The sequence below is a fragment of the Rhinopithecus bieti genome, unplaced genomic scaffold (assembly GCF_001698545.2).
Source record: "Rhinopithecus bieti isolate Rb0 unplaced genomic scaffold, ASM169854v2 scaffold_7681, whole genome shotgun sequence".
Classification (NCBI taxonomy): Eukaryota; Metazoa; Chordata; class Mammalia; order Primates; family Cercopithecidae; genus Rhinopithecus; species Rhinopithecus bieti.
In genome coordinates, this window is record NW_016806571.1 from 5,159,696 (window position 1) to 5,186,102 (window position 26,407).

A 26,407-nucleotide genomic window follows, 5' to 3' on the forward strand; every position below is an offset into this window, starting at 1 on the left:
GGCCGACCTGCCAGCAGCTCGCTTGGAGCTCCCCTACACACGCGCGGGACACACACGCACACACTCACATGGGGGCTCGCCAGATGCTACAGATGGGGCCAAGTCTGGGGCCACGGCAGCAGAAAAAAAAGGACACGATGCGCACGATTAGGTTTTGGCCTTTAGTCTGAAAAAGTGTTGATTGAAAGTGTACAACAGAGCGGGTGCAAGCGGCCGAGGGGCCATGGAGCCGCCGATAAAAAAGAATGTCCTTAAATAAAGTGTTCACAGAGTAAAAACCAGAACCGCCAGTCCTTCCCTCCAACACAACAGAGCACAGGCACAGAACCGGTGATGAGCCCGAGGAGCAAAGAGGCGGCTGGGGAGGACAGCAGAGGCTCCCGGCTGCTGTGTGGAGGGAGAGCCCTCTTTGGAATGGGCGGAGTGAAGCCACCCAGCTCCCCCTGCACACCTCATACCCACTGCTAAGGCTAAAGGAAAAAGACAAAACTCAGTCTCAGGTCCGGAGGGCTCAGAAAACAGTCTAGGTGGGCAGGGGTCTGGATGACTGCTAGTCCCGCTTGGCCTTCTTCTTCTTGTCGCTGTTGCCATTTTCTTCAGCCCCCTCAGTAGAGAGCACTTCCTCTAGTTTCCGCTTGCCACTCTCTGGCTGGAGCTCTGCTGTGTTTCGGGGCTTGAAGCAGATGATGATGCAGGTCATGTTGTCACACCCTGTACCATCCCCAGAAGTGTCTGGTGCCAGGCACTGATCCAGCAGCTACAAAAGGGATGGGGGTAGCTCAGCCACAGGGTTTGAACACCTTGCTGGGAACCTAGAGTCCCACAAGAGGGCTGGCCTGCTGAGTCAGGATGACAGAAGGAAAGAAATGGGCAAGAGGTATCACAAAACAGCCCACTTGCTAGTCCATAAGGCATAAGGTTAAGTCAGAGAAATGAGAGAAGGTGGAACTTTGTAGTCGGGGTTTAGCGTCTGTCAGCAATTAATGGTACTGCTCCCAGATTGCCGACTTAGCTCAGATGAAAAGAGTAAACCCTGGCTATGCAGACCAAACACCCTCTCTTCTCCACCTTGGTACTCACCTCTTCCACAATGGATGACAATAACCGAAGCTCCCCATTTTCATCACGCTGGCTGATCTTTGATTGAATGAAGTCTACAACTTCCTGGCTGCTCATCACATTCCTGGGGTCGAGAACAACAGTCAGAATCTTCCAGTCTCACCAAGGCAGAGTAGAGGAGTATGGACAGAGGTGGTGGCCCAGGCCAGTGTAAATAACTACAGAAATTCTCAGCTCTGCCTTAGTCTGGGTGCTCTTCACTCACCAAGAGGTCTAGGTCTGCCTAGGTTCTAATCCTAGTGCCCTGAGCCCTATAAGAGAAGAAATGATGCAGAAAGGGGAATTTAGGGCATTCTGCCAGTGCTCACCAGATGCCATCACAGGCAATGACCATGAATTCATGGTCGTCAGTGAGAGTCAGCACCTTGATGTCAGGAAGGGCTGAAATCATCTGTTCCTCGGGTGGCAGGTTCTTGTTTCTCTTATAGAAGTGGTCCCCTGGAGTAAAGGAATGGTTGGTTGATGAGCAGTTTGGATACTTTTCCCACAGACTTGTGTTTGTGGCAGGTCAAACCTTGCCATTCATTTCCCTTCTTTACAAAGTTCCATAATCTAGTGGAATGGAGAACTGAGTCCTAGTTTTTCTAGTTTCAACCCTACTACCAGACTGCTGAACCTTAAGAAAGTCACTCACTGGTCTTGTTCATCATTCAAATGTTACATAAGATGGGTATAATAATACCTATATAGCCAGGCGCAGTGGCTCATGCCGTAATCCCAGCACTTTAGGAGGCTGCGGCGGGCCTGAGGTCAGGAGGTCGAGACCAGCCTGACCAACATGGAGAAATCCTGTCTCTACTAAAAAAAAATACAAAATTAGCCAGGTGTGGTGGTGCATGCCTGTAATCCCAGCAGCTCAGGAGGCTGAGGCAGGAGAATTGCTTGAACCTGGGAGGTGGTGGTTGCAGTGAGCTGAGATCACGCCATTGCACTCCAGCCTGGGCAACAAGAGTAAAAACTCCGTCTCAAAAAAAAAAAAAAAAAAAAAGATACCTATGTATAATGATATCTATACCCATTTTAGCTATTTCACAGGAATATAAGAACAGAGGTAGTAGATACTGAAGTGCTTTGAAAGGCACAAGCACTAGGAAGATTAAAGTTTGCTACTAGGTAGTCTGGGACAGACAGCAAGACCCTAGAAGTCTTTCCCAGTTTCTTGGCCCTTACCAATGGCTCTGGAGAGGTTGAGGCCCCCGTTGACTCGCCCATCCATGGTGACCTTGCCACCAGCATTCTTGATGCGTGCTAGTTCTACTTCATCCTCTGGTTTGTGATCATAGGACATGTCTAAAGCTTTGCCAGCCTCAGATACCACACAGCGAGAGTCTCCTGCGTTGGCTACAATCAACTGCTTCCCTCTTATGAGGGCCACCACCGCTGTTGTACCACTGTCAGAGCCAGGCTAAAGAGGAAGAAAGGGAGCATCATGGGAGCTTCTGAACATGAGTTCCTCACTGATGTGCTCCTGACCATTCACCTATGCTTGCTTTCACTGGGACCCCCAAGAAAGCTTTAACAAATAGGAGAGGCACAAATTTCATCTTTCTAGAGACAGCAGCACACTCCCTCTCCTGTGTTTTTAGATAATTAGACCCCAAAGGCTTACCATCTAATTCCCCTTGCGGAATAAATCCCTATGACTATCACGTCCATCCTAAAGTATCAGGGGGATCCCCTTCCCCTGTCTCAAAATCAAAATTAGGGGATTCACACCTGCCTTGTGGCTTTTCAAGACTCATTGCTCCCGCTCCCCACACACCTCCTCTTTGCCTTCCATCCCTGGCACCATCATCTCTTCTTCTTCTTCATCGTCCTCTTCAGCCTCCTCCGTGTCATCCTCATCTTCCTCATTCTCTGCTTCCTCACTGCTGTAGCCATCCTCTTCCTCACTGCATTCCTGCCAGGAGGAGGATCCCAGACTGCTGAGACTGGGATGATCCCTTCCCTCCCCCCAGCTCATACTCAGAATCAAGAGGCCCTCACTGAACACAGGTCCTCAAAACACTGAAAGATACAGGTATATGGTCATGAAAATTGGGGGGATGGAAAGGGCTAGCATGAGTATTACTGACATCCTGAACTAGGCTTAGCAATACTAGCAAAAAGCCCAGGACAAGGCAAGGGCTGCCAGCCAAAAGTATCTTTCAGGCACTGTGGCCAGAAAATAAATTGTCCAGAGAAGAAAACAGCCAACTAGCCAAGGTAACAACTATATTCTTGTTCTCTCTCTAGGAGACAGACTCTGAAAGGCCAGAACTAGATCTGCTTGTTATAGTATCAACAAAGGAAGAGGTAAGAAAGCAAATGGTACCTGTGATGATGGAGCTCAATGAATTCAAGGCTAAAGCTTAGAATACAGTGGGTCTTGGGGGATGATGTCAAAATAGGAGAAGGAGAGTTGAAAACTACAGATGGCAACCAAACAGGACCTCTCTGCAACTTCAGCATCTGCCTGCCCTCACAGGCCCTTACCTCACTGTCTTCCTCTTCCTCCTCCGCCTCATCTGACTCATCCTCACTGTCCTCAAAGAACTTGGACTTAGTAACTCGAGGCAGCTTGTCAGAGGCTGAAGAGCAGGAAGGCCCAGCCTCACCAGTGGGAATGCCAGGCTCACCAACTTGGCCTGCCTCAGTCCCACGTTCCGAGTTGGAGGAAAAGCCTGTGTAGGCCTTGGCTGTGGGGCCATTTTCCTGTGAAGGAGTTTCCCTAGTTGAGTCCTCAGGTCCTGCCTCCCCATTGAGGCCCTGGGACCCTGGTTCCTCGCCTGTCCCAGCTCCAGATTTGCTGTGGGGAGGGCCCTTGTGACAGTTCTGCCCGTAGCGTGTCAGCAGCTCTTCAATAGTCATGGTAGCCTCTTCATGCAGCAGTGCAGCCTCCTCATTGTCCACTGCAGGGAAGAGGCTAAATCAGAGCCCCCATGCCAGACTCCTCATGGGATCCGTTCATCTCACTATCTCAACAGCCCTTATAGCCTCTAACTTCCCCACAACCTCCCACTCTTAAGGTTCCTCTTGCTCATCAAGTCTCAGAAGAACATGCCCTAGCTCTTCCTCCTCCACAGACTTCTTTGGTTGTTGTGTTTCATCCCCTTCTTAATCAAAACAACACTAGTTACTATACTTCCCCTCTGAGGTCTCATTTGTTATTGTTAAGTTGTAAAAACTCTATTCTGGCTGAGGATCCAGGAAGCCCACAGTGCTATTGTAGAATTAGGATTTAGGCTTAATGACTGGCTATTGGGGCTAATAACTGCTCCAGTCTTGAGGGGTAAAAAAAAAAGCACATAAATACCAGCAGGAACCAGGAAGATCCCATCACAATGACAAAAGATAATGTATATACAATGTTTACAGCTCAGATGCCACTCAACAAAGATAATTCTGTCTCTCCTTTTCATAACCACATACAATGCAGGAGAATACCATAGGTTTCTTTAACATAAGGACTCCCCAGGTCCCTAGAAAGCCACCCTATCTTAGAATTGATCAGAAATATTAAATAATATTTCTTAAAATGCTGATTTCCTCTCAAACAAGGGATGCCACACTCACCATCATCTTCATCAGCTACTTTTTCTTTTTCATCTTCATCCTCAGTGGGTCGCCCTGCAATCTGTGCCAGCTCTTTAATGACTTCCTCAGTGGTCAGTTTGGCATCAATAGCCAAGAAGGCATCTTCTAAAGCCTGAATATAAGCAAAATAGTCTAAGACTAGTACAACATGAACTCCCTATGTACAATCCTGAGTACAAGGATGGAATACAAATTAGAGTGTGAGCTACCACAGGAAGAGACACTCACAGATAAAAACAGTTCAGAGGCCTAGGAATAATAAGGCAAGTCTAAAAGGTGGCCAGTAAGCTCGTTTTAGGAACAGAATTCTTCAAGAGTAAATAAGCAGCAGCAGCTAGGGGACAAAAAGAAAGGAAAAGCCCAAGGGCTAGAGAACAAGGGAAAAGCCTACACAAGTGAGAAATGGGCAGTGTGAGCAGACAGACCTTCTGTAGCTTGCCTTCCTTGTAGGCCTTCTGATCTTTGATGATATCAGGAAGATATTTGGCACAGTACAAGGCAACTTCCTCCCCTAGAAGGAAAGGAAGGAAGGTCACCTGGAGCACTGCTCCCCACACATAGAAAATGATACAATATTTATATGCCATAGTGGAGTGAACCCCAAGGGTTGAGGGGATAAATATCTTAGCACCCCTGAACCCTATTTGAAGGACACTGTTTGGGGAAGTTCTGATCCAAAAAAATGGATTTCACCATCAATTCTCTCGGGTATATTAATATAACTCATCTTTTCTCACCTGTATACTTAGTTCTCTAGTGAAAAAAAGATAAAGAATCAGCTCATCTGGGTACAATTTTTTTTCTTTCTTTTTTTTTTTTTTAAAGAGAGGGTCTTGCTCTGTTGCCCAGGCTGGAGTGCAGTGGCATGGTCTTGGCTCACTGCAACTTCCACCTCCTGGGTTCAAGCGATTCTCCTGCCTCAGCCTTCTGAGCAGCTGGGACTACAGGCACAAGCCACCATGTCCAGCTAATTTTTGTATTTTTAGAAGAGACGGGGTTTCACCATATTGGTCAGGCTGGTCTTGAACTCCTGACCTCGTGATCCACCGTGCTGAGATTACAGGCGTGAGCTACCGTGCCTGGCCTAAAAATTTTTAAAAATAAAAATAAAAAAAGATAAAGAGGCTCTTTGGATTAAAACAAGTCCTGGTGAGATTATAAACCAATACAGTACCTACTGGGAAAAAAGAATGACAGAATACAGAAAAACAGCACCAGGCAGGAAATGATATTGAGGGCCAGACCTTGGAAAGTAAATGAACAAGGGGACTGTTCTTGCCCTGGAACGTCTGGAATTGGGGTCCTAGAATGTTACCAATATGATCTGTTAAAGTTACCTCCATGTCCATCGTAGACAGAAAACATGGCTGTCTCACTGTCCAGCTCAGGAATACAGTTGTGAGCATCCTAGGAAAAGGACAGCATAATTGGCATGTCTCAGGGTCAAAGAATATTCCTCAGGTCATAGGGATCAATGTCACACCTTACTAACCTTTCCCTGGCTGGCCTATATGGCCTAGAAATAAGACAGGAAGATGGAATGATAAAATAAATGATAAATACAGAGAAAGAAAAGAAAAAAAAGAGGCAAAGGAGGAAAGGGGAAGGAGAAAAGGAAGAATCAGGTTACTACCTCTATAATAACCTCAACCTAGGAGATATCTCAGTCCAAATGGCAGAATATTTGGCTGCTAGAAATAAACCTGACCCTTTTGGATCTGTGGAAACTACGGGAAAACCAGAATAAAGGATTTTTTTTTCTTCTTTTTTTCTGAGATGGAGTCTTGCTCTGTCACCCAGGCTGGAGTGCAGTGGCGCAATCTTGGCTCACTGCAACCTCCGCCTCCTGGGTTCAAGTGATTCTCCTGCCTCTGCCTGCTGAATAGCTGAGATTACAGGTGCGTGCCACCACGCCTGGCTAACTTTTGTATTTTTAGTGGAAATGGGGTTTCACCATGTTGGTCAGGCTGGTCTCGAACTTCTGACCTTGTGATCCGCCTGCCTTGGCCTCCCAAAGTGTTGGACAGGCTGTATACAGCATTATTTATAATAAAAAACAGTTGAGGTCGGGCACGGTGGCTCATGCCTGTAATCCCAGCACTTTGGGAGGCCGAGGCGGGCGGATCACTAAGTCAAAAGATTGATACCATCCTGGCCAACATGATGAAACCCCATCTCTACTAAAAATACAAAAATTAGCCGGGCGTGGTGGTGTGTGCCTGTAGTCCCAGCTACTCAGAAGGCTGAGGCAGGAGAATCACTTGAACCCAGGAGGTGGAGGTTGCAGTGAGTGAAGATAACATTACTGTACTCCAGCCTGGGCGACAGAGTGAGACTCCGTCTCAAAAAAATAAAATAAAAAATAATAAATAAATAAATAAATAAAATAAAAAACAGTGTAACCATCTAAATTTCCAGGAATAGATTACAAATGGTACGTATCTCCAGTGGAATACATGTAGCTGTTAAAAGCAAATATATGTTAATTTGGAAATCAATTCATAATATCTTAAGTAGTTAAAAGCAAAAAGTTAAAGTATCTACGTGTATATGTGAGTCTGGAAGATCACATAGCAAACAACCACAGAGGGTGAGATTTGAGTAATAATTTCTACTTTTGACATTCATTTTAAATTTTGTACAATAAACCACACTGTTCCATTCTGAATAAGGACAACAAACACACCTAAGAATTGGCCTCAAGTTGCCATTCTACCATATACTGCATGATCTCTGGTCAGCTACTTTATGTTGTGCCTCAATTTTATCCTCTGTGATGTGGAATAACAACATCTACCACACCCACATCATCACAGAACTGTTGATAATGATGCAAAATACATAAAAGTCCTTTGTAAACTGGAATTTGCTACGTAAATATATATACATACACACATACGTACATACATACACATATGTATATTCTGCTCTGAAATTCAGCATCCATTTCACATTTTTCTTTTTTGTTCTTCTCAAAGAGGACCATCCACAATAAAGATTCATCTTACACCTTGAGGTCTCAGTCCCGAGAACTATTGCACAATTACCCTCTCCTTCACTTCTTGGTGAAGCTTGGGATCTATATTATGATTTGGAACTGCTTCACCTTCTCTAAACACTTTAATTTTCCCCTTTTACATCTTTGCTCATAACTTTTACCCATACCTTTGCTTCTCTCTATCCCTTACTGAGACACAGCCAAGTATTTCAACATGGTCTCTCAGCAATCTAGAAAAACTCACCCAACCTTGTATAACCCCACCAACTGATTTATGCCTGAATCAGAACTACTAAGTTTGCTAGTCATAAAATGTTATGAGATTGGCTGGGTGCGCTGGCTCATACCTGTAATCCCTGCGCTTTGGGAAGGTAGGCAGGAGGGAATGATTGAGATCAGGAGTTGGAGACCAGCCTAGGCAACATAGCAAGACCCCGCCTCTACTAAAAAATTTTAAAATTAGCTAGGCATAGCAGCATGCACCTGCAGTCAGTCCTAACTACTCGGAACACTGAGGCAAGAGGACCACCTCACCCCAGGAGGTCAAGGCTGCAGAAAGTTATGATGCACCACAGCACTCCAGTCTGGGTGACAGAGGGAGACCCCGTCTCTAAAAGAAAAAAAAGTTATGGGATCACATTGACTGTGGTCACTACTTCAATTCAGCATCTTGTTTTCTTTCTTTCTTTCTTTTTTTTCTGAGATGGAGTCTCCCAGGCTGGAGTGCAGTGGCGCGATCTAGGCTCACCGTAACCTCCACCTCCCAGGCTCAAGCAATTCTCCTGCCTCAGTCTCCCGAGTAGCTGAAATTACAGTATGCACCTGCCACCGTGCCCAGCCAATTTTTGTATTTTCAGTAGAGATGGGGTTTCACCATGTTGCCCAGGCTTGTCTCAAACTCCTGAGCTCAAGTGATCTGCCCACCTCAGCCTCCCAAAATGCTGGGATTATAGGCATGAGCCACCGTGCCTGGCCAAACACAGAAATTCTCCTCTCTTCCTAGATTAACAATTTATCTTAAACTCCTGATCTCAAATCCTTCTCCTTCAAGATCTTACTTCACAGAGAATGTAATAACCTTAACAGCAATCCAAATAGCCATTTTGCCAGTGGCTCATGCATGTAATCTCAACATTTTGGGAGGTCAAGGCAGGAGGACTGCTTGAGGTCAGGAGTTCAAGACCAGGCTGGGCAACATAGCGGGACTTCATCTCAGCAACATCCCCAAATAGCCATTCTGCAGACTTCATTTCCCCTAGCCATTATGTGGGATTAAACAGCACAAATCATGTCAGTTTCCTTTCCTTTTTCAATGTTTATTTTAGAATCAGGGAGTACATATATAAGTTTGTTACAAAGGTATACTGTGTGATGCTGAGGTTTGGGGTATGACTGAACCCCTTTCCCAGGTGGTGGGTATAGTATCAAATAGGTGGTTTTTCAGCTGTTCCTCCGCCACCCCCACTCCCTACCCCCCGCGCCACCATCTCTAACAGATCTCAGTGTCTATTGCTGCCATCTTTATATCCATGTGTACTTGATGTTCAGCTCCCACTTACAAGTGAGAACATGCAGTATTTGGTTTTCTGTTTCTGTGTTAGTTCACTTAGGATAATGCCCTCCAGCCACATTCATGTTGTTGCAAAGACATGGTTTCATTCTTTTCAATGGGTGTATAGTATTCCATGGTAGCTATATACCGTATTTTCTTTATCCAGTCCACCACTGATGGGCACCTGGGTTGATTCAGTTTTTGCTATTGTGAATAGTGCCACAATGAACATACACGTACATATGTTCTTTTGGAAAAATGATTTATTTTCCTTTGGGTGTATACCCAGCAATCAGATTGCTGGGTCTAATGGTAGTTCGACTCTTAGTTCTTTGAGAAATCTCCAAACTGACAGTGCCTAGACTAAATTAATTTACACCCTCAAAAACAGTGCACAAGTGTCTGCTTTCCTCTGCAACCTTACCAATGTCTCTCATTTTTTGACATTTTAACAAAAGCTGTTCTGACTGGTGTGAGATGGTATCTCTTTGTGGCTCTGATTTGCATTTGTCTGATGATTAGAGATGAGCATTTTTTCATGTTTGTGGGCCACATGTACATCTTTTGAGAAGTATCTGTTCATGTCCTTCGCCCACTTTTTAATGGGGTTGTTTGCTTTTTGCTTGTTAGGTTCCTTATAGATTTTGTATATTAGACCTTTGTTGGATGTATACTTTGTGAATATTTTCTCCCATTCTATAGGTTGTCAGTTTACCCCCTTGATAGTTTCTCTTGCTGCATGTCACTTTTCTTGAAAGATCTCTTGGATTCTGTGTAGTTCTATACCTCTGACTGCCTGTTTCTACAGGATGTCCTTCCTTCCTTCCTTCTTTCTTCCCTTTCCTTTCCTTTCTTCCCTCCTTCCCTCCCTCCCTCCCTCCCTCTCTCGCTCTCTCTCTCTCTTTCTTTCTTTCTTTCCCTTTTCTTTTCTTTCTCTCTCTCTGCTGGGATAACAGGCACACGCCACCACACCCAGCTAATTTTTGTATTTTTAGTAGAGATGGGGTTTCACCATGTTGGCCAGGATGGTCTCAATCTCCTAGACCTTGTGATCCGCCCACCTTGGCCTCCCAAAGTGCTGGGATTACAGGCATGAGCCATGCCCCGGATTACAGGCGTGAGCCATGCACCCGGCCAGGATGTTCTTTCTTTCTATACCTCAAACTTAACACATGTAATCAGGAAATCAGCAGTCTGTAAAAAAATCAGAGGTTCCCCTATAGGTCTTATTTCTGTAAATGGAATCTTAACTCTCCCAGGCAACACTTAATCCCAAAGTCAAGCTTAACTTCCTGGCTGTCTTCCACCATCCATCACTGAGTCCTGCTGGATTTTCCTTCATCATGTTGTTGCTCCTGGATTACTTTGTTTTGTTGGGTTTTTTTTTTTTTTGAGAGAGAGTGAGCCTCCCTCTGTCACCCAGGCTGGAGTACAGTGGCGTGATCTCAGCTCACTACAACCTCCGCAAGCCAGGTTCAAGTGATTCTCATGCCTCAGCCTCCCAAGTAGCTGGGATTACAGGTATGTGCCACCACGCCCGGCTAATTTTTATATTTTTAGTAGACACGGGGTTCCACCATGTTGCCCAGGCTGGCCTCAAACTCCCGACCTTAGGTGATCCTCCTGCCTCAGCCTCCCAAAGTGCTGGGATTTAGGCATGAGCCACCACGCCAGCCCACAGTAAAATTATTATTATTACTGTCGCCAGGCTGGGGTGCAGTGGCGTAATCTTGGCTCCCCACAACCTCCACCTCCCAGGTTCAAGTGATTCTCCTGCCTCAGCCTCCCGAGTAGCTGGGACTACAGGTGCATGCCACCACACCTAGCTTATTTATTTATTTATTTATTTATTTAGAGACGGAGTCTCACTCCGTCGTCCAGGCTGGAGTGAAGTGGCGCAATCTCAACTCACTGCAAGCTCAGCCTCGTGGGTTCATGCCATTCTCCTGCCTCAGACTCCCAAGTAGCTGGGACTACAGGCGCCCACCACCACGCCTAATTTTTGTATTTTTAGTAGAGACGGGGTTTCACCGTGTTAGCCAGGATGGTCTTTATCTCCTGATCTCGTGATCTACCTGCCTCGGCCTCCGAAAGTGCTGGGATTACAGGCTTGAGCCACCGCGCCCAGCCTAATTTTTTATTTTGGGCAGAGATGGGGTTTTAAAATTAGCCACGTATGATGGTGCACACCTGTGGTCCCATCTATGTGGAGGCTGAGGTGGCAAGACTGCTTGAGCCCAGAGGTTGAAGCTGCAGTGAGCTACCACATAGCACCACTGCACTCCAGCACAAGCAAGAATAAGACGCTGTCTCAAAAAAAAAAAAAAAGAAACCATTAAAAAAAAAACAGATAACAACAACTGTTAGCAAGAACATGGAGAAACTGAAATTCTTGTGTACTGCTGGTGGAAATGTAAATGATAGAGGTGTTGTGAAAAACAACATGGAGGCCAGACACGGTGGCTCACGCCTGTAATCCCAGCACTTTGGGAGGCCAAGGCAGGCGGATAATTTGAGGTCAGGAGTTCAAGACCAGCCTGGCCAATTGGTGAAACCCCATCTCTACCTAAAAATACAAAAATCAGCCAGGTGTTGTGGCAAGCACCTGTAATCCCAGCTACTTGGGAGGCCAAGGCAGGAGAATCACTTGAACCCTGGAGGTGGAGGTTGCAGTGAGCCGAGATGGCACCACTGTACTCCAGCCTGGGCGACAGAGCAGGACTCTGTCTCAAAAAAATAAAAAAAATTAGGCAGTCACTAAAAGACAAATACTGTATGACTCCACTTACAGTATGAAGTATCTAAAGTAATCAAATTCATAGAGACTGAAAGTAGAATGCTGTTTGCCATGAGCTGGGGAAAAGAGAATGGGGACTTACTTAACGGGTATAGAGTTTCGGTTTTGTAGGACGAAGAGTTCTGGAAACTGGGTGCACAACAATGTGAATGTACTAAATACTACTCAACTGTACATTAAAAAAATCATTCAGGCCGGGCATGGTGGCTCATACCTGTAATCCCAGTACTTTGGGAGGCCGAGGCGGGTGGATCACTCGAGGTGAGGAGTTAGAGACCAGCCTGGTCAACATGGAGAAACCCCGTCTCTACTAAAAATACAAAAATTAACTGGGCATGGTGGTGCACACCTATAATCCCAGCTACTCAGGAGGCTGAGGCAGGAGAATCTCTCGAGCCCAAGAGGCGGAGGTTGCAGTGAGCCAGGATTGCACCATAGGTGACAGAGCAAGACTCCATCTCAAAAAAACAAACAAAAAAAGAAATGATTAAGATGGTAATTTTTATGTTACGTGTATTTTATCACAAGGAAAACTTTTTTTTTTTTTCTTCTTGAAACAGAGTTTTGCTCTTGTTGCCCAGGCTGGAGTACAATGGCATGATCTAGGCTCACTGCAATCTCTGCCTTCCCAGTCAAGTGATTCTCCTTCCTCAGCCTCCTGAGTAGCTGGGATTACAGGCATGCACCATCATGCCCGGATAATTTTGTATTTTTGGTAGAGACAGGGTTTCTCCATATTGGTCAGGCTGGTCTCAAACTCCCAACCTCAGGTGATTCGCCTGTCTTGGCCTCTCAAAGTGCTGGGATTACAGGCGTAAGCCACTGCACCCAGCCACAATGAAAATTTTAAAGAAAAAAAAAAAAGCCAAAAACTTTCCACAAAGAAGAGCCCAGGCTCAGATGGCTTTATTGGTGAATTCTACCAAACATTTACAGAAAAATAATACCAATGATTCACAAACTCTTCCATCACATTGAAAAGAAGGCAACACTTCCCAATTCATTCTATGAGGCCAGTATTACCCTGATTCCAAAACCAGACAAAGACATCACAACAAATTACAGACCAATTATCTCTTATGAATATAGACACAAAAATCCTCAACAAAATAGTAGCAAACTAAATCCAGCACCATATAAAAGGATAATTACACAGTGATCAAGTAAAATTTATACACCAAAAAAATGCAAGGTTGGTTTAACATTCAAAAAATCACTTAATACAATATAGCGTTATCAGTAGACTAAAGAACAAAACCCTATGATCATCTCGATAGATATTATAAAAGGCACTTGACAAAATCCAGTGCTCATTAATGATAAAAAGACTCAACGTCAGAATGCCAGTCTGGGCAACACAGTAAGACCCTGTCTCTATAAAAAAAATTTTAAAAATTAGCCCAGTATGGTGGTGTATGCATGTAACCCCAGCTACTAAGAAGACGGAGGCAGGTGGATCTCTTGAACCTAGGAGTTCAAGGATACAGTGAGCTATGATTGAGACACTGTGCTACAGTCTGAGTGACAGAGCAAGACTGTCTCTTAAAAAAAATATAAAATAGACTCAACAACCTAGGAATAAAAGGGAACTTCCTAAACCTGATAGAGTACATCTATGAAAAACTCAGTTGGCTGGGCGTGGCGGCTCACACCTGTAATACTCCCCCAATTGATCTACAGATTCGACATAACTCCCATCAAAACCCAGGTGCCTTTTGTGCAGAGATTGACAAATTAATCCTAAAATTTATATGAAAAATAACGAATTTTAAAGACATTTCAAAACGTACTTTTTAAAAAGCTACAGTAACCAAGATAGTGTATTACTGGCATGGGGACATGTAGATCAATGAAATGGACTTGAGAGTTCAGAAATAAAACCCTCATATTTACGGTCAATTTATCTCTGACAATGATGCCAAGATAATTCAATGGGGGAAAAGAACAGTGGTTTAAACAAATAGTGCTGGGACAACTTGATATCCACACACAACAGAATGAAGTTGGATCACTCCCTCACACCATTCATAAAAATTCACTCAAAATGGATCACAGACTTAAATGAAACAGCTAAAACTATACAACTCTCAGAAGAAAACCTAAGAGAAAATTGTTGTGACTTTGGGTTAGGCAAAGCTTCTTAATAAAAGCAAACAAAATAGACAAATTGGACTTTATCAAAAGCAAAAACTTTTGTTTCAAAAGACACGGTCAAGAAAGCAAAAAGAGGCCAGGTGCGGTGGCTCACATGTGTAATCCTAGCACTGTGGAAGGCCCAATCGGGCAGATCACAAGGTCAGGAGTTCAAGACCAGCCTGGCCAACATGTTGAAACCCTACCTCTACTAAAAATACAAAAATTAGCTGCGCGTCATGGCGCGTGCCTGTAGTCCCAGCTACTTGGGAGGCTGAGGCAGGAGAATCGCTTGAACCTGGGAGGCGGAGGTTGCAGTGAGCGGAGATTGCACCACTGCACTCCAGCCTGGCAACAGAGCGAGACTCCGTCTCAAAACAAAACAAAACAAACAAAAAAAGAAAACAAAAAGAGGCAGGGTGCAGTGGCTAATGACTGTAATCCCAGCACTTTGGGAGGCTGAGGCAGGTTGATCACTTGAGGTCAGTAGTTCGAGACCAGCCTGGCCAACACGGTGAAACCTGGTCTCTACTAAAAATACAAAAATTAGCTGGGCGTGGTGGCACACACCTGGGTCCCAGCTACTCGAGAGGCTGAGGCAGGAGGATCACTTGAACCCAGGAGGCAGAGGTTGCAGTGAGCCATGATCACGCCACTCCATTCCAGCCTGGGTGGTCAGACCAAGACTGTCCCCCGACCAAAAATAAATAAATAAATAAAAGAAAAAAAGAAATCAAAAGTCCACAAAATTGGAGAAAATATTTGCAAATCATATATCTAACAAACTTGTATCCAAAACATATAAAGAACTCAACATATCAAAAGACAAAAAAAAAAAATCCAATTAAAAACGAACAAAGGCTTTAAATAGACATTTCTCCAAAGAAGATACACAAATGGCCAGTAAACACATAAAAGATGTTCAAACATAAGGCCTGGCATGGTGGCTCTAGCCTGTAATCCCAGCACTTTGGGAGGCCCAGGGAGGCGGATCCTTTGAGGTCAGGAGCTCAAGACCAGCCTGAACAACATGGTTAATGCCCTGTCTCTACTAAAAATACAAAAAATTAGCTGGGCGTGGTGGCATGTGCCTATAATCCCAACTGCTAGGGAGGCTGAGGCAGGAGAATCGCTTGAACCTGGACAGAGTGAGACTCTGTCTCAAACAAAAAGTTCAAACATCGTTAGCCATTTAGCCATCAGAGAAATACAAATCAAAATGACAAGGAGACACCACTTCACACCCACTATTAGTTATTATAAAAAAGGTGGTAAGTGTAGTGAAGATATGAAGGAACCGGCATCCTCATATATCGCTGGCAAGAATGTAAGATGGTACAGCCACTTTGGAAAAGAGTTTGGCAGTTTCTCAAAATGTTAAACATGTAGTTACCATATGACCCAGCAATTCCATTATTTGGTATATAACCAAAAGATATAAGGATATATTTCCACACAAAAATTTGTACATAGTATCACTATTTATAACAGCAAAAAAAAAAAAAAAAAAAAAAAAGGGGAAAATCCAAAATGTTTATCAACTAAAAAAAAAAAAAAATGTGATATATCCATGGAATATTATTCAACCATAAAAAATAATGAAATACTGATTGATTCATGATACAACATTGATGACCCTTAAAAATATGCTTGGCCGGGTGCGGTGGCATACATCTGTAATCCCAGCACTTTGGGAGGCTGAGGCGGGCGGATTGCCTGAGCTCAGGAGTTCGAGACTGCCCTGGGCAACATGGTGAAACTCGTCTCTACTAAAATACACACAAAAAAATTAGCCGGGCATGATGGTTGGTGCCTGTAGTCCCAGCTACTCAGGAGGCTGAGGCATAAGAATCGCTTTAACCCAGAAGATGGAGGCTGCAGTGAGCCGAGATCACGCCACTGCACTCCAGCCTGGGTAACAGAAGGAGACCCTGTCTCCAAAATAAATAAATAAATAAATAAAAATTTAAAAATTATGCTTAGGCACAACTATGATATATCAATTAAAAAATATGAGGCCGGGTATGGTGGCTCATGCCTGTAATCCCAGCACCTTGGGAGGGTGAGGTGAAAAGATTCCTTGAGGCCAAGAGTTCAAGACCAGCCTGGACAACACAGTAAGTCCCTGTCTCTATGAAAATAAATGAATAAATAACAATAATTAAAATCGACCTTCTGGGGATAAGAAAAAGAGTTAACTAGGAGATAAGAGAAAATTCAAGAATTGTTAAGTCATTAATTTGGGATGGAGTACTGGGTCTTTTGCTTCCATTCCATCAACTAAGTGAGGAAGGTTCCAACAGAAACAACTGTAGCAAATGGGAGTGCCTAAAAGAAAACTAGCATCTCTTTCCTGGTTACCCAGGCAACAGACTTGGTGATCTGCCTGAGCTCTATGTCTATCTGAACAGAAGGAGAGAATTTTAAAAAGTGACCACTGGAGCCTGAACCATCTTGCTGGTATCCATCCAAAGGAGTCCAGCAGTATGAGGTCAAGGATACACAGCAGGTGGTAAAAGCCAAAGAAAAGTCTAAAAACCAAAAGTGGAGATCAAGTCCCTCTAGGCCAGGCCTGGCTATTGCTGGAACCAAAGAGATGGTGAGTGATAACTGGATATGAGACTGGAGTTTTAAAGAGAATTCTGGCTGGGCGTGGTGGCTCAAGTCTGTAATCCCAGCACTTTGGGAGGCTGAGATGGGCAGATCACGAGGTCAGGAGATCGAGACCATCCTGGCTAACACGGTGAAACCCCGTCTCTACTAAAAATACAAAAAAAAATTAGCCGGGCGTGGTGGCGGGCGCCTCTAGTCCCAGCTACTCGGGAGGTTGAGGCAGGAGAATGGCGAGAACCCGGGAGGCGGAGCTTGCAGTGAGCCGAGATCCAGTCACTCCACTGCAGCCTGGGCGACAGAGCGAGACTCCGTCTCAAAAAAAAAAAAAAAAAAAGATAATTCTGATTCTCTTTAGCTCTGTAAAATAAAACCTGCAAGGCAATGATCTAGAAATAAGCAAAAGAACCCTGGTCAGCAAAATACGTATTCTTAAATCTACTACAACAATGTATGTGTGATTAAAAAAAAAAAAACTCATTCTTATAGGCAAAGCTGAGGGTAGAGGGAATGCTTGGGGTGGGGAGTTATTTACTTCTCAGGTGTCAACAGGCTTCAAAGTCAATTTCAAAAATACATATGCTTAGTAAAAGCATCCAGATATAAAAGGAAGTGTATTTAGAATTCCATTTATAAAATGTTCAGAATAGGCAAATTCACAGAGGTCATGTAAATTAGTGGATGCCTGAGGCTAGTGGAAGGGAGATACGGAGTTACTGGTAAAGAGTACAGGGTTTCTTTTTGGGGTTCTAAAACTGATTGTGGTGACAGCTGTATAACTGTTTGAATATACTACAAAACAGCCAGGCACGGTGGCTCATGCCTGTAATCCTAGCACTTTGGGAGGCTGAGGCAGGTGGATCACTTGAGGCCAGGAGTTCAAGACCAGCCTGGGCAACATGGTGAAACCCTTTTTCTACTGAAAATATAAAAATTAGCTGGGTGTGGTGGCATGCGCCTGCAGTTCCAGCTATTTGCAAGGCAGAGGCAGGAGAATTGCGTGAACCTGGGAGGGGGAGGTTGCAGTGAGCTGAGATTGCGTCACTGTACTCCAGCCTGGTTTACAGAGCAAGACCCTGGCTTGAAAAAAGAAAAAAAGAAAAAAAAGAGAATATACTAAAAACCACTGAATTACACCCTTAAAATGAATGAATATCCTTAAACCCACTGAATTATACTCTTAAAGTGAGTTCATATACCATACAGTGTATGAACTATATATCTCAATAAAGCTGATTAAAAAGGAACCTGTAAAAAATAAAAAGGAACCTGTATATACATTTTCAAATACTAAATATGATTAAAAGGTGTTGTTTTCTGCTAGCATTGGGTCAAAAGGAAAAAAAAGTTGATATACTTCATCTCTGAACTAGATCTAGAAACAAAACAACTATACTGAAATACTCTGTCTACAAAATGTCATTAAACATCTTAAGTTCAGTTCTAAAGATTTGTGTTTCCAGATACTACAATGTCAAGAACTACTGATCAGACCTGTATAAATTTCTGTGCTTAAATTCAAGCCCTTACCTCTCAAAGTCCAATTCTAAGACTAATAACCCAATAGAAGATTGGAGGTGGGGAAACAGTAGTAACAACTAAGGAATCAGACAACAGAACTTCGTGTAAAATATCCTTGAAATTTTGAGGAATAAGTTCTGATTGTATTTTCCAGTTGCTTGAGAACTTACAAGGGAATGGAATAAAATATGAAATAATTTCCAGACCAGGCATGGTGGCTCACACCTGTAATCCCAGCACTTTGGGAGTCAAGCCAGGAGAATCACTTGAGCCTGGGAGTTCAAGGCCAGCCTGCGCAACACAGCGAGACCCTGTCTCTACTAAAATAAAAAAATTAGCTGGGCCTGGCAGCATGTGCCTGTAGTCCTAGTTACTCAGGAGGCTGAGGTAGGATTGCTTGAATCCAGGAGGTCAAGACTGCAAGTGAGCTATGATTATGCCACTGCACTCCAGCGTGAGCAACAGAGGGAGACCCTGACCCTAAAAACAAAAGTAAATAAATATAGGCTGGGCGTGGTGGCTCACGTCTGTAATCCCAGCACTTTGGGAGGCCGAGGCAGGCAGAGCACAAGGTCAGGGGATCGAGATCATCCTGGCTAACATGGTGAAACCCTGCCTCTACTAAAAATACAGAAAAAAAAATTAGCCGGGTGTTGTGGTGGGCACCTGTAGTCCCAGCTACACGGGAGGCTGAGGCAGGAGAATGGTGTGAACCCAGGAGGCGGAGCTTGCAGTGAGCCAAGATCATGTCACTGCACTCCAGTCTGGGCGACAGTGTGAGACTCCATCTCAAATAAACAAACAAACAAACAAACAAACAAAAATAGGCCGGGTGCGGTGGCTCATGCCTGTAATCCCAACACTTTGGGAGGCTGAGACGGGTGGATCACAACGTCAGGAGATTGAGACCATCCTGGCTAACACGGTGAAACCCCGTCTCTACTAAAAATACAAAAAAATTAGCCGGGCGTGGTGGTGGGCGCCTGTAGTCCCAGCTACTTGGGAGGCTGAGGCAGGAGAATGGCATGAACCTGGGGGGTGGAGCTTGCAGAGAGAGGAGATCAGGCCACTGCACTCCAGCCTGGGCAACAGAGCAAGACCCCCGTCTCAAATAAATAAATAAATAAATCATCAGCCTGGGCAACACTGCAAGGCCCCATCTCTACAAAAAAGTTAAAAAAATAAAAAATTAGCAGGTCATGGTGGCATGTGCCTATAGTAGGCTGAGGCTGGAAGACCCCTTGAGCCCAGGACGCTATGCAGTGAGCTATGATCAAGTCACTGTAAAAGTAGATAAGGGTAGTGAGGATGTGAAGGAACTGGCACAAGAAATCCTGTACTCCTTACCACTCAAGCATGGGCAAGAGTGAGACTTTGTCTCAAAATAAATAAATAATTTTAAAAATAAAAAGGCCGGTCACGGTGGCTCATGTCTGTAATCCCAGCACTTTGGGAGGCTGAGGCAGGCAGATCACCTGAGGCCAGGAGTTTAAGCCTAGACTGGCCAGCATGGCGAAAACCCTTCTCTACTAAAAATACAAAAAAATTAGCCAGGCATGGTGGCGCGTGCCCGTAATCCCAGCTACTTGGGAGGCAGGGGCAGAACTGCTAGAACCCAGGAGGCCGAAGCTGCAGTGAGCCGAGATCGCACCACTGCACTCCAGCCTGGGCAACAAGAGCAAAACTCCATCTCAAAAAAAGAAAAGAAAAGAAAAGAGTTTCTCCATGCTCATGGGCATACATGTGATATAATCCTATACTAGCTTTGAACTGTGAATGGGTACTGTATGCTAATCAAATGCAAATAATGCGTTTTTATAAAAGTTGCTTAACTACATTCTAGACAAAGAAATTCTGGCCAGGCACGGTAGCTCATGCCTGTAATCCCAGCACTTTCAGAGGCGGAGGCGGGCGGATCACCTGAAGTCAGCAGTTCGAGACCAGCCTGACCAACATGGAGAAACCCCGTCTCTACTAAAAATACAAAAAATGTGCCAGGCGTCCTGGCACATGCCTGTAATCTGAGCTACTCAGGAGGCTGAGACCGGAGAATCACTTGAACAGGAAGGCCAGTGAGCCGAGATCGTACCACTGCACTCCAGCCTGGGTGACGGAGACTCCGTCTCAAAAAAAAAAAAAAAAATTGGCCGGGCGCGGAGGCTCAAGCCTGTAATCCAAGCACTTTGGGAGGCCGAGACGGGCGGAACACGAGGTCAGGAGATCGAGACCATCCTGGCTAACACGGTGAAACCCCGTCTCTACTAAAAAATGCAAAAAAAACTAGCCGGGCGAGGTGGCGGGCGCGTGTAGTCCCAGCTACTCAGGAGGCTGAGGCAGGAGAATGGCGTAAACCCGGGAGGCGGAGCTTGTAGTGAGCCGAGATCCGGCCACTGCACTCCAGCCTGGGCGACAGACCCAGACTCCGTCTCAAAAAAAAAAAAAAAAAAAAAAATCAGAGAAATTCTGACCTGGTTTAGTAAGTTAAAAGTGCTTTAAGCTATTGATATGAGATGCTACTTTGAGGATAAGAAAATAAATGTTTTTCAACCTTCAATGCCCTAAGGTAGAACCCCATAGCATACTTGTGATGTTTCTTTTTGTATTTTTTCCATTAATTTAATGACTGAAACTAATATGCAGGTATTTTAAGAATTTTCTGCTCAATACTATCTCTATAGTCAATTCTAGATGACCCCTTTTGACCATTAATAAGGCAGCTTCTACACAGCAATAAATAGCCAGCCTACTCAAAATTATACTATAGATATTGACACTGCCTTTAATAAAAGGACAAATATGATTCATAGGACAGAAAATTCCTGGCCGGGCATGGTGGCTCAAGTCTGTAATCCCAGCACCTGGGAGGCCGAGGCGGGAGGATCACGAGGTCAGGAGTCTGGCCAACATAGTGAAATCCCATCTCCACAAAATACAAAAAAAAATTAGCTGGCCTGGTGGCAGACGCCTGTAATCCCAGCTACCTGGGAGGCTGAGGCAGGAGAATCGCTTGAACCCAGGAGGCGGAGGTTTCAGTGAGCTGAGATACAGCCACTGCACTCCAGCCCAGGTGACAGTGCGAGACGCCATCTCAAAAAAAAAAAAAAAAAATTCCTAACTCTCCATAGAAAGCAGTTTTGTCACTTCCAGAGAACCTCACAACCAAATGTTAAATGTACTCTTGTCCCTTTAAGACTACATCAACTGATAGGCCAGGCATGGTGGCTCACGCCCGTAATGCCAGCACTTTGGGAGGCCGAGGTGGGCGGATCACAAGGTCAGGAGTTGGAGACCAGCCCGGCCAACATAGTGAAACCCTGTCTCTATTAAAAACACAAAAAATTAGCTGGGCATGGTGGCAGGCACCTGCAATCCCAGCTACTCGGGAAGCTGAGGCAGGAGAATTGCTTGAACTCAGGAGGCGGAGGTTGCAGTGAGCCTAGATCATGCCATTACACTCCAGCCTGGGCAACAGTGCGAGACTGTCTCGGAAAAAAAAAAAAAAGACTACATCAACCGAATCTATTTTCAGATTGGACTTCTTATTTAGCCATCAAAAACTCAAGGGCCTTACCTTATATATTGCTCAGGCACCCCTCCACAATCTACCTTTTTTTTTTTGAGATGGAGTCTTGCCCAGACTGGAGTACGGTGGCTCAATCTCAGCTCACTGCAACCTCTGCCTCCTGGGTTCAAGCGATTCTCCTGCCTCAGCCTCCTGAGTGGCTGGGATTATAGGCACGCGCCACCATGCCCAGCTAATTCTTGTATTTTAGAGACAGGGTTTCACCATATTGGCCAGAATGATCTTGGTCTCCTGACCTTGTGATATGCCTGCCTAAGCCTCCCAAAGTGCTGGGATTACAGGTATGAGCCACCGTGCCCGGTCCCTACCTCTTAATCCCAAAGTACATACCGCAGCCACTTTTTTCATGGAGAAAGAAGGAGGGAGGGGAACATCATCTGTAGTTTGTTTGTTGTTTTTTTTTTTGAGACAGAGTCTGTCACCCTGGCTGGAGTGCAGTGGTGCAATCTCAGCTCACTGGCCTTCCTGAGCGATTCTCTGGCCTCTGGCTAATTTTTGTATTTTTAGTAGAGATGGGGTTTCACCATGTTGGCTAGGCTGGTCTCGAACTGACCTCCGGTGATCTGCCCACCTTGGCCTCCTGAAGTGCTGGGATTACAGGCGTGAGCCGCTTCGCCTGGCCTGTGGTATTTTGATTACCTCTTCTCAAAACACCCTGGCTGCTGGGCATGGTGGCTCACACCTGTAATCCCAGCGCTTTGGGAGATAGAGGCGGGTGGATCACCTGAGGTCAGAAGTTCGAGACCAGCCTGACCAATGTGGAGAAACCCCATCTCTACTAAAAATACAAAATTAGCCAGGCATGGTGGCACATGCCTGTAATCCCAGCTACTCAGGAGGCTGAGGCGGGCGAATCGCTTGAACCCAGGAGGCAGAGGTTGCAGTGAGCCAAGATCACACCATTGTACTCCAGCCTGGGCAACAAGATAGAAACTCCATCTCAAAACACCACCACCACCACCACCACCACCACTATCACCACCACCACCACCCTGGTCACACAGGAAGAGAAGCTGGAAAGAGGCAGAAAATAAAAATGCCAGCTATTGATGGTTGCCATCTTTGTCTGAAGAGTCCTCCCTACGACTGAATCTACCCATCAGTCAGGATTTCAACAACCTTTATTAGTATGATAACCTTACCTCAAATGAAGCATTAGGACCAACCAAATAGGGTACATAAACCTTAATAATTGTTGGATTAAGCCCTAAAGCTTCAGAGGAATGGGAGTACTTTATATTTTCTGGAAAGATAAGGTTCAAGGAAGAGGCTAGAACTCATAGTTATTTTCTTGCAATAGCAAAGAAACTATGCTACACTTTGAGGAGAAAAAAAGCCAGAAGGAAAAGTATCAGTGAAGCACAATAGGATCCCAAACAATACTCTTCAAGAGGATTTGATTAGGCATATTTAACTATTGATTAGGCATATTTATTCAAACAAGGGCAACTTCAGAAACAGCACATTAGCAAGATTTTAATACCCTAAGCAATTATCTCTCAGGAGGAATAGGATGTAAGGAATAGTCTAGTAAGATCTGTATACACTAAACTGTCCCTGACAAAAAAAATCATTTTCTAATTGAGGAGAAACCAAAAAATAAAGGGAAATGCCCTACAGAGAAGCAGCAAATAGTATGAAATCACTGGGCAAACCAACATGAAACACTGAGTAGCCAAGCAACTCAATCCATAAAGAAAACTAGAAAGAAGGGCACTAAAGAAATGGAAAAACAGCAGAGAAGTGAAAAATATTAAATGAGAAACCTGGAAGAAACATTTTACTGAGAGATGGAATATTCACCTCAAATCTCACAACATTAACAGAAAATGCCACGGAAATGGAACTTCTCGACTACCTACTTTCCTTCTGAAACTATATCCAGATTTATTTACTCATTCTTTTTCTTTTTTCTTTTTTGAGACAGAGTCTCACTCTGTCGCCCAGGCTGGAGTACGGTGGCACGATCTTGCTCACTGCAACCTCCGCCTCCAGGGTTCAAGCGATTCTCCTGCCTCAGCCTTCCAAGTAGCTAGAATTACAGGCATGCACCACCACATTTGGCTAATTTTTTGTATTTTTAGTAAAGACGGGGTTTTGTCATGTTGTCCAGGCTGGTCTCGAACTCCTGAGCTCAGGCAATCCACCTGTCTCAGTCTCCCAAAGTGCTAGGATTACAGGCATAAGCCACTGCGCCTGGCCTATTCATTTATGTTTTGAGACAGCATCTCGCTCTGTCGCCCAGATTGGAGTGCAGCGGGGCGATCTCGGCTCAATGAAGCCTCTGCCTCTTGGGCTCAAGGTGATTTTCTATCTCAGCCTCCCAAGTAACTGGGACTACAGGTGGGCGCCACCACACCCAGCTAATTTTTTTTGTATTTTTTGTAGACACAGGGTTTCGCCATGTTGCCCAGGCAGGTCTTGAACTCCTGAGCTCAGGTGATCTGCCTGCCTCGGCCTCCCAAAATGCTGAGATTACAGATGTGAGCCACTGTGCCCAGCCTAGATATTTCTAATAGACAATTACATCTACTAAATAGTTATACTGTGTATGGTGGTGAAATATGAATGCTATGCTTCAGTTTGACATAGATGCTTAACAATGTCTAGTGTCTTCAACAATCTGATCCTACAGATTCTTTCTAATCCCAGTACTTTGGGAGGCCAAGGCGGGCGGATCACCTGAGTCAGGAGTTCGAGACCAGCCACATGAACAAATCCTGTCTCTACTAAAAATACAAAATAAGCCGGGCATGGTGGCACATGCCTGTAATCCCAATTACTGATGAGGCTGAGGCAGGAGAATCGCTTGAACCTGGGAGGCGGAGGTTGTGGTGAGCTGAGATCGCGCCACAAGAGCGAAACTGTCTCAAAAAGAAAAAAAAGTGAGAGCCAAAGCAGATGAGATGAACTATAGGATCCACTACAATCTTGAAATTTTATACCTAATTATAAAATTGTTATTAAGGTCAGTTATGAGTATAAAATTTGAATTGGAAAACAAAACATTTAAGTTCATACTGTCATTCCAGACCTAACCACAGGGAGGAGCGAGGGATCTGAAACGATTCCCAAGGGAGACAGTATTTCGCTGTTACCTGAAGCCCACCCGGTAGGTGGACAAACCCTCAATCCCAGACAGAATATTTCCCTGGCCCTTTTGCCTAGACTTCAGAATGCTCTTCACAAAGACACGGTTAACCCGTCTTCCTCCCTTTCCTCCCTACCACAGTTTTCCCTCTTCTCTTTTGTAGTTTCACATCAAGTTTTACCTTATACTACTTTTCCCTCTAGAGTTTTCCTTTCCCCTTTTGTCCAGAGTAAAATTTTCTAGAAAAGCTCTTTGTAGGTAGGTTGTGATGAAAAAAATTGATGAAACAACTTAAAATCAAAGAAACTATACAACAATTATAGGCAAACGACAATTACTGATTAAGTTTTAGAGAAATCCTAAGAAAGAAAACCAAGCATAAGAAGAAGAAAAATCTAGGGACCGACATAATCCAAGTTTTCCAAAGATAGTAAAAGGCCCTGAAAAGAGTGCAAATGAGTGACAACCCCTGGAGGTCGGGTCCAGCCTCTGAAATTAACATGCAAGAGCCCAAGGCCAGGCAACCAGAATGTGAAACAGACTCTGCCCGGGTTTCCTTTCACTGTCAAACTCCTAGCCAAAAGAGGCTTCCCACATCACATATTTTAAATATTAAAATTTAAAAAGTTATTCACATCGATTCACCTCTCCCTCGAAAAACAAATGAATAAATAGTCCCTCTTTCCGTCTTTACTCCCACACTAAACCTCACACCGTTGATGAGCCTGGAGGGCTAGGTTGGCACGAGAGGATGGCGCCAAAGCTCGGGGAGAGGGCGGTCAGTGGGCGGAAGGTGCCTCTTCCCACATGGCCGAGCCCTCGCCGCCTGGCCACCCGCATACGGTCCCTAAGCATCGGGAGCTCCCTCTCGACCCCGACCCCGACCCCGCGGTCTCTGTCGCCCCGCAAACGGCCGCTGCGGCCGCAGGCTCCCGATTGGGACCCTTCCCAGGGGAGGACCCCATCCCCCGCTCCCTTTCTCCGTCAGATTCCCGCCCCGCAGCGGCCAGCCTATGGGCCCCTGCCTCACCTCCATGGAGACGCGCCAGCCTTGCATGGCGGAGAAGCCGTAGGGCAGCGGCAGGCGCGGGGCGCCGACCCCGTCCCCGGAGCACTTCACCGTGTTGGGCTGGGAGAGATAGGCACCCATGGCGACGGCTGGCCGGCGGCCTCAGGGGCAGGAAAGCTGGGCGCGACCCGTGCCGGAGCCGAAGCCCCGGGGGTGCGCGCGGCAGGAGCAGGCCCCGCGGCGCGACCGACGCAAGGTGCCGGTGAAAGGCGCGAGGCCGGCCAGGAGGCGGTAACGGGACGGGAGCTGAGAGGGAGCGGAAGCGGAAACGGCGCCGCTCCAGACCCCGCCCGGCCGGCTCGGCGGGGCCAGGCGCTGCGGGCAGTCATTTCCTTAGCAACTCGCCCCGCCCGCAGGG

General features: G+C 45.3%; 1 protein-coding gene across 1 annotated transcript; it reads right to left on the reverse strand.

The window, feature by feature from the left end:
- Window positions 1-143: 143 nt before the first annotated feature.
- PPM1G (protein phosphatase, Mg2+/Mn2+ dependent 1G) lies at window positions 144-26,407 on the reverse strand. Its single transcript, XM_017876964.1, has 10 exons — window positions 26,011-26,407; window positions 6,033-6,102; window positions 5,121-5,206; window positions 4,675-4,807; window positions 3,595-4,010; window positions 2,882-3,019; window positions 2,290-2,524; window positions 1,428-1,557; window positions 1,081-1,183; window positions 144-757 (listed from the first exon to the last, which is right to left on the reverse strand). Exons 1-10 carry the CDS (start codon window positions 26,128-26,130, stop codon window positions 551-553), a joined length of 1,638 nt encoding a protein of 545 aa, XP_017732453.1. The 5' UTR covers window positions 26,131-26,407; the 3' UTR covers window positions 144-550.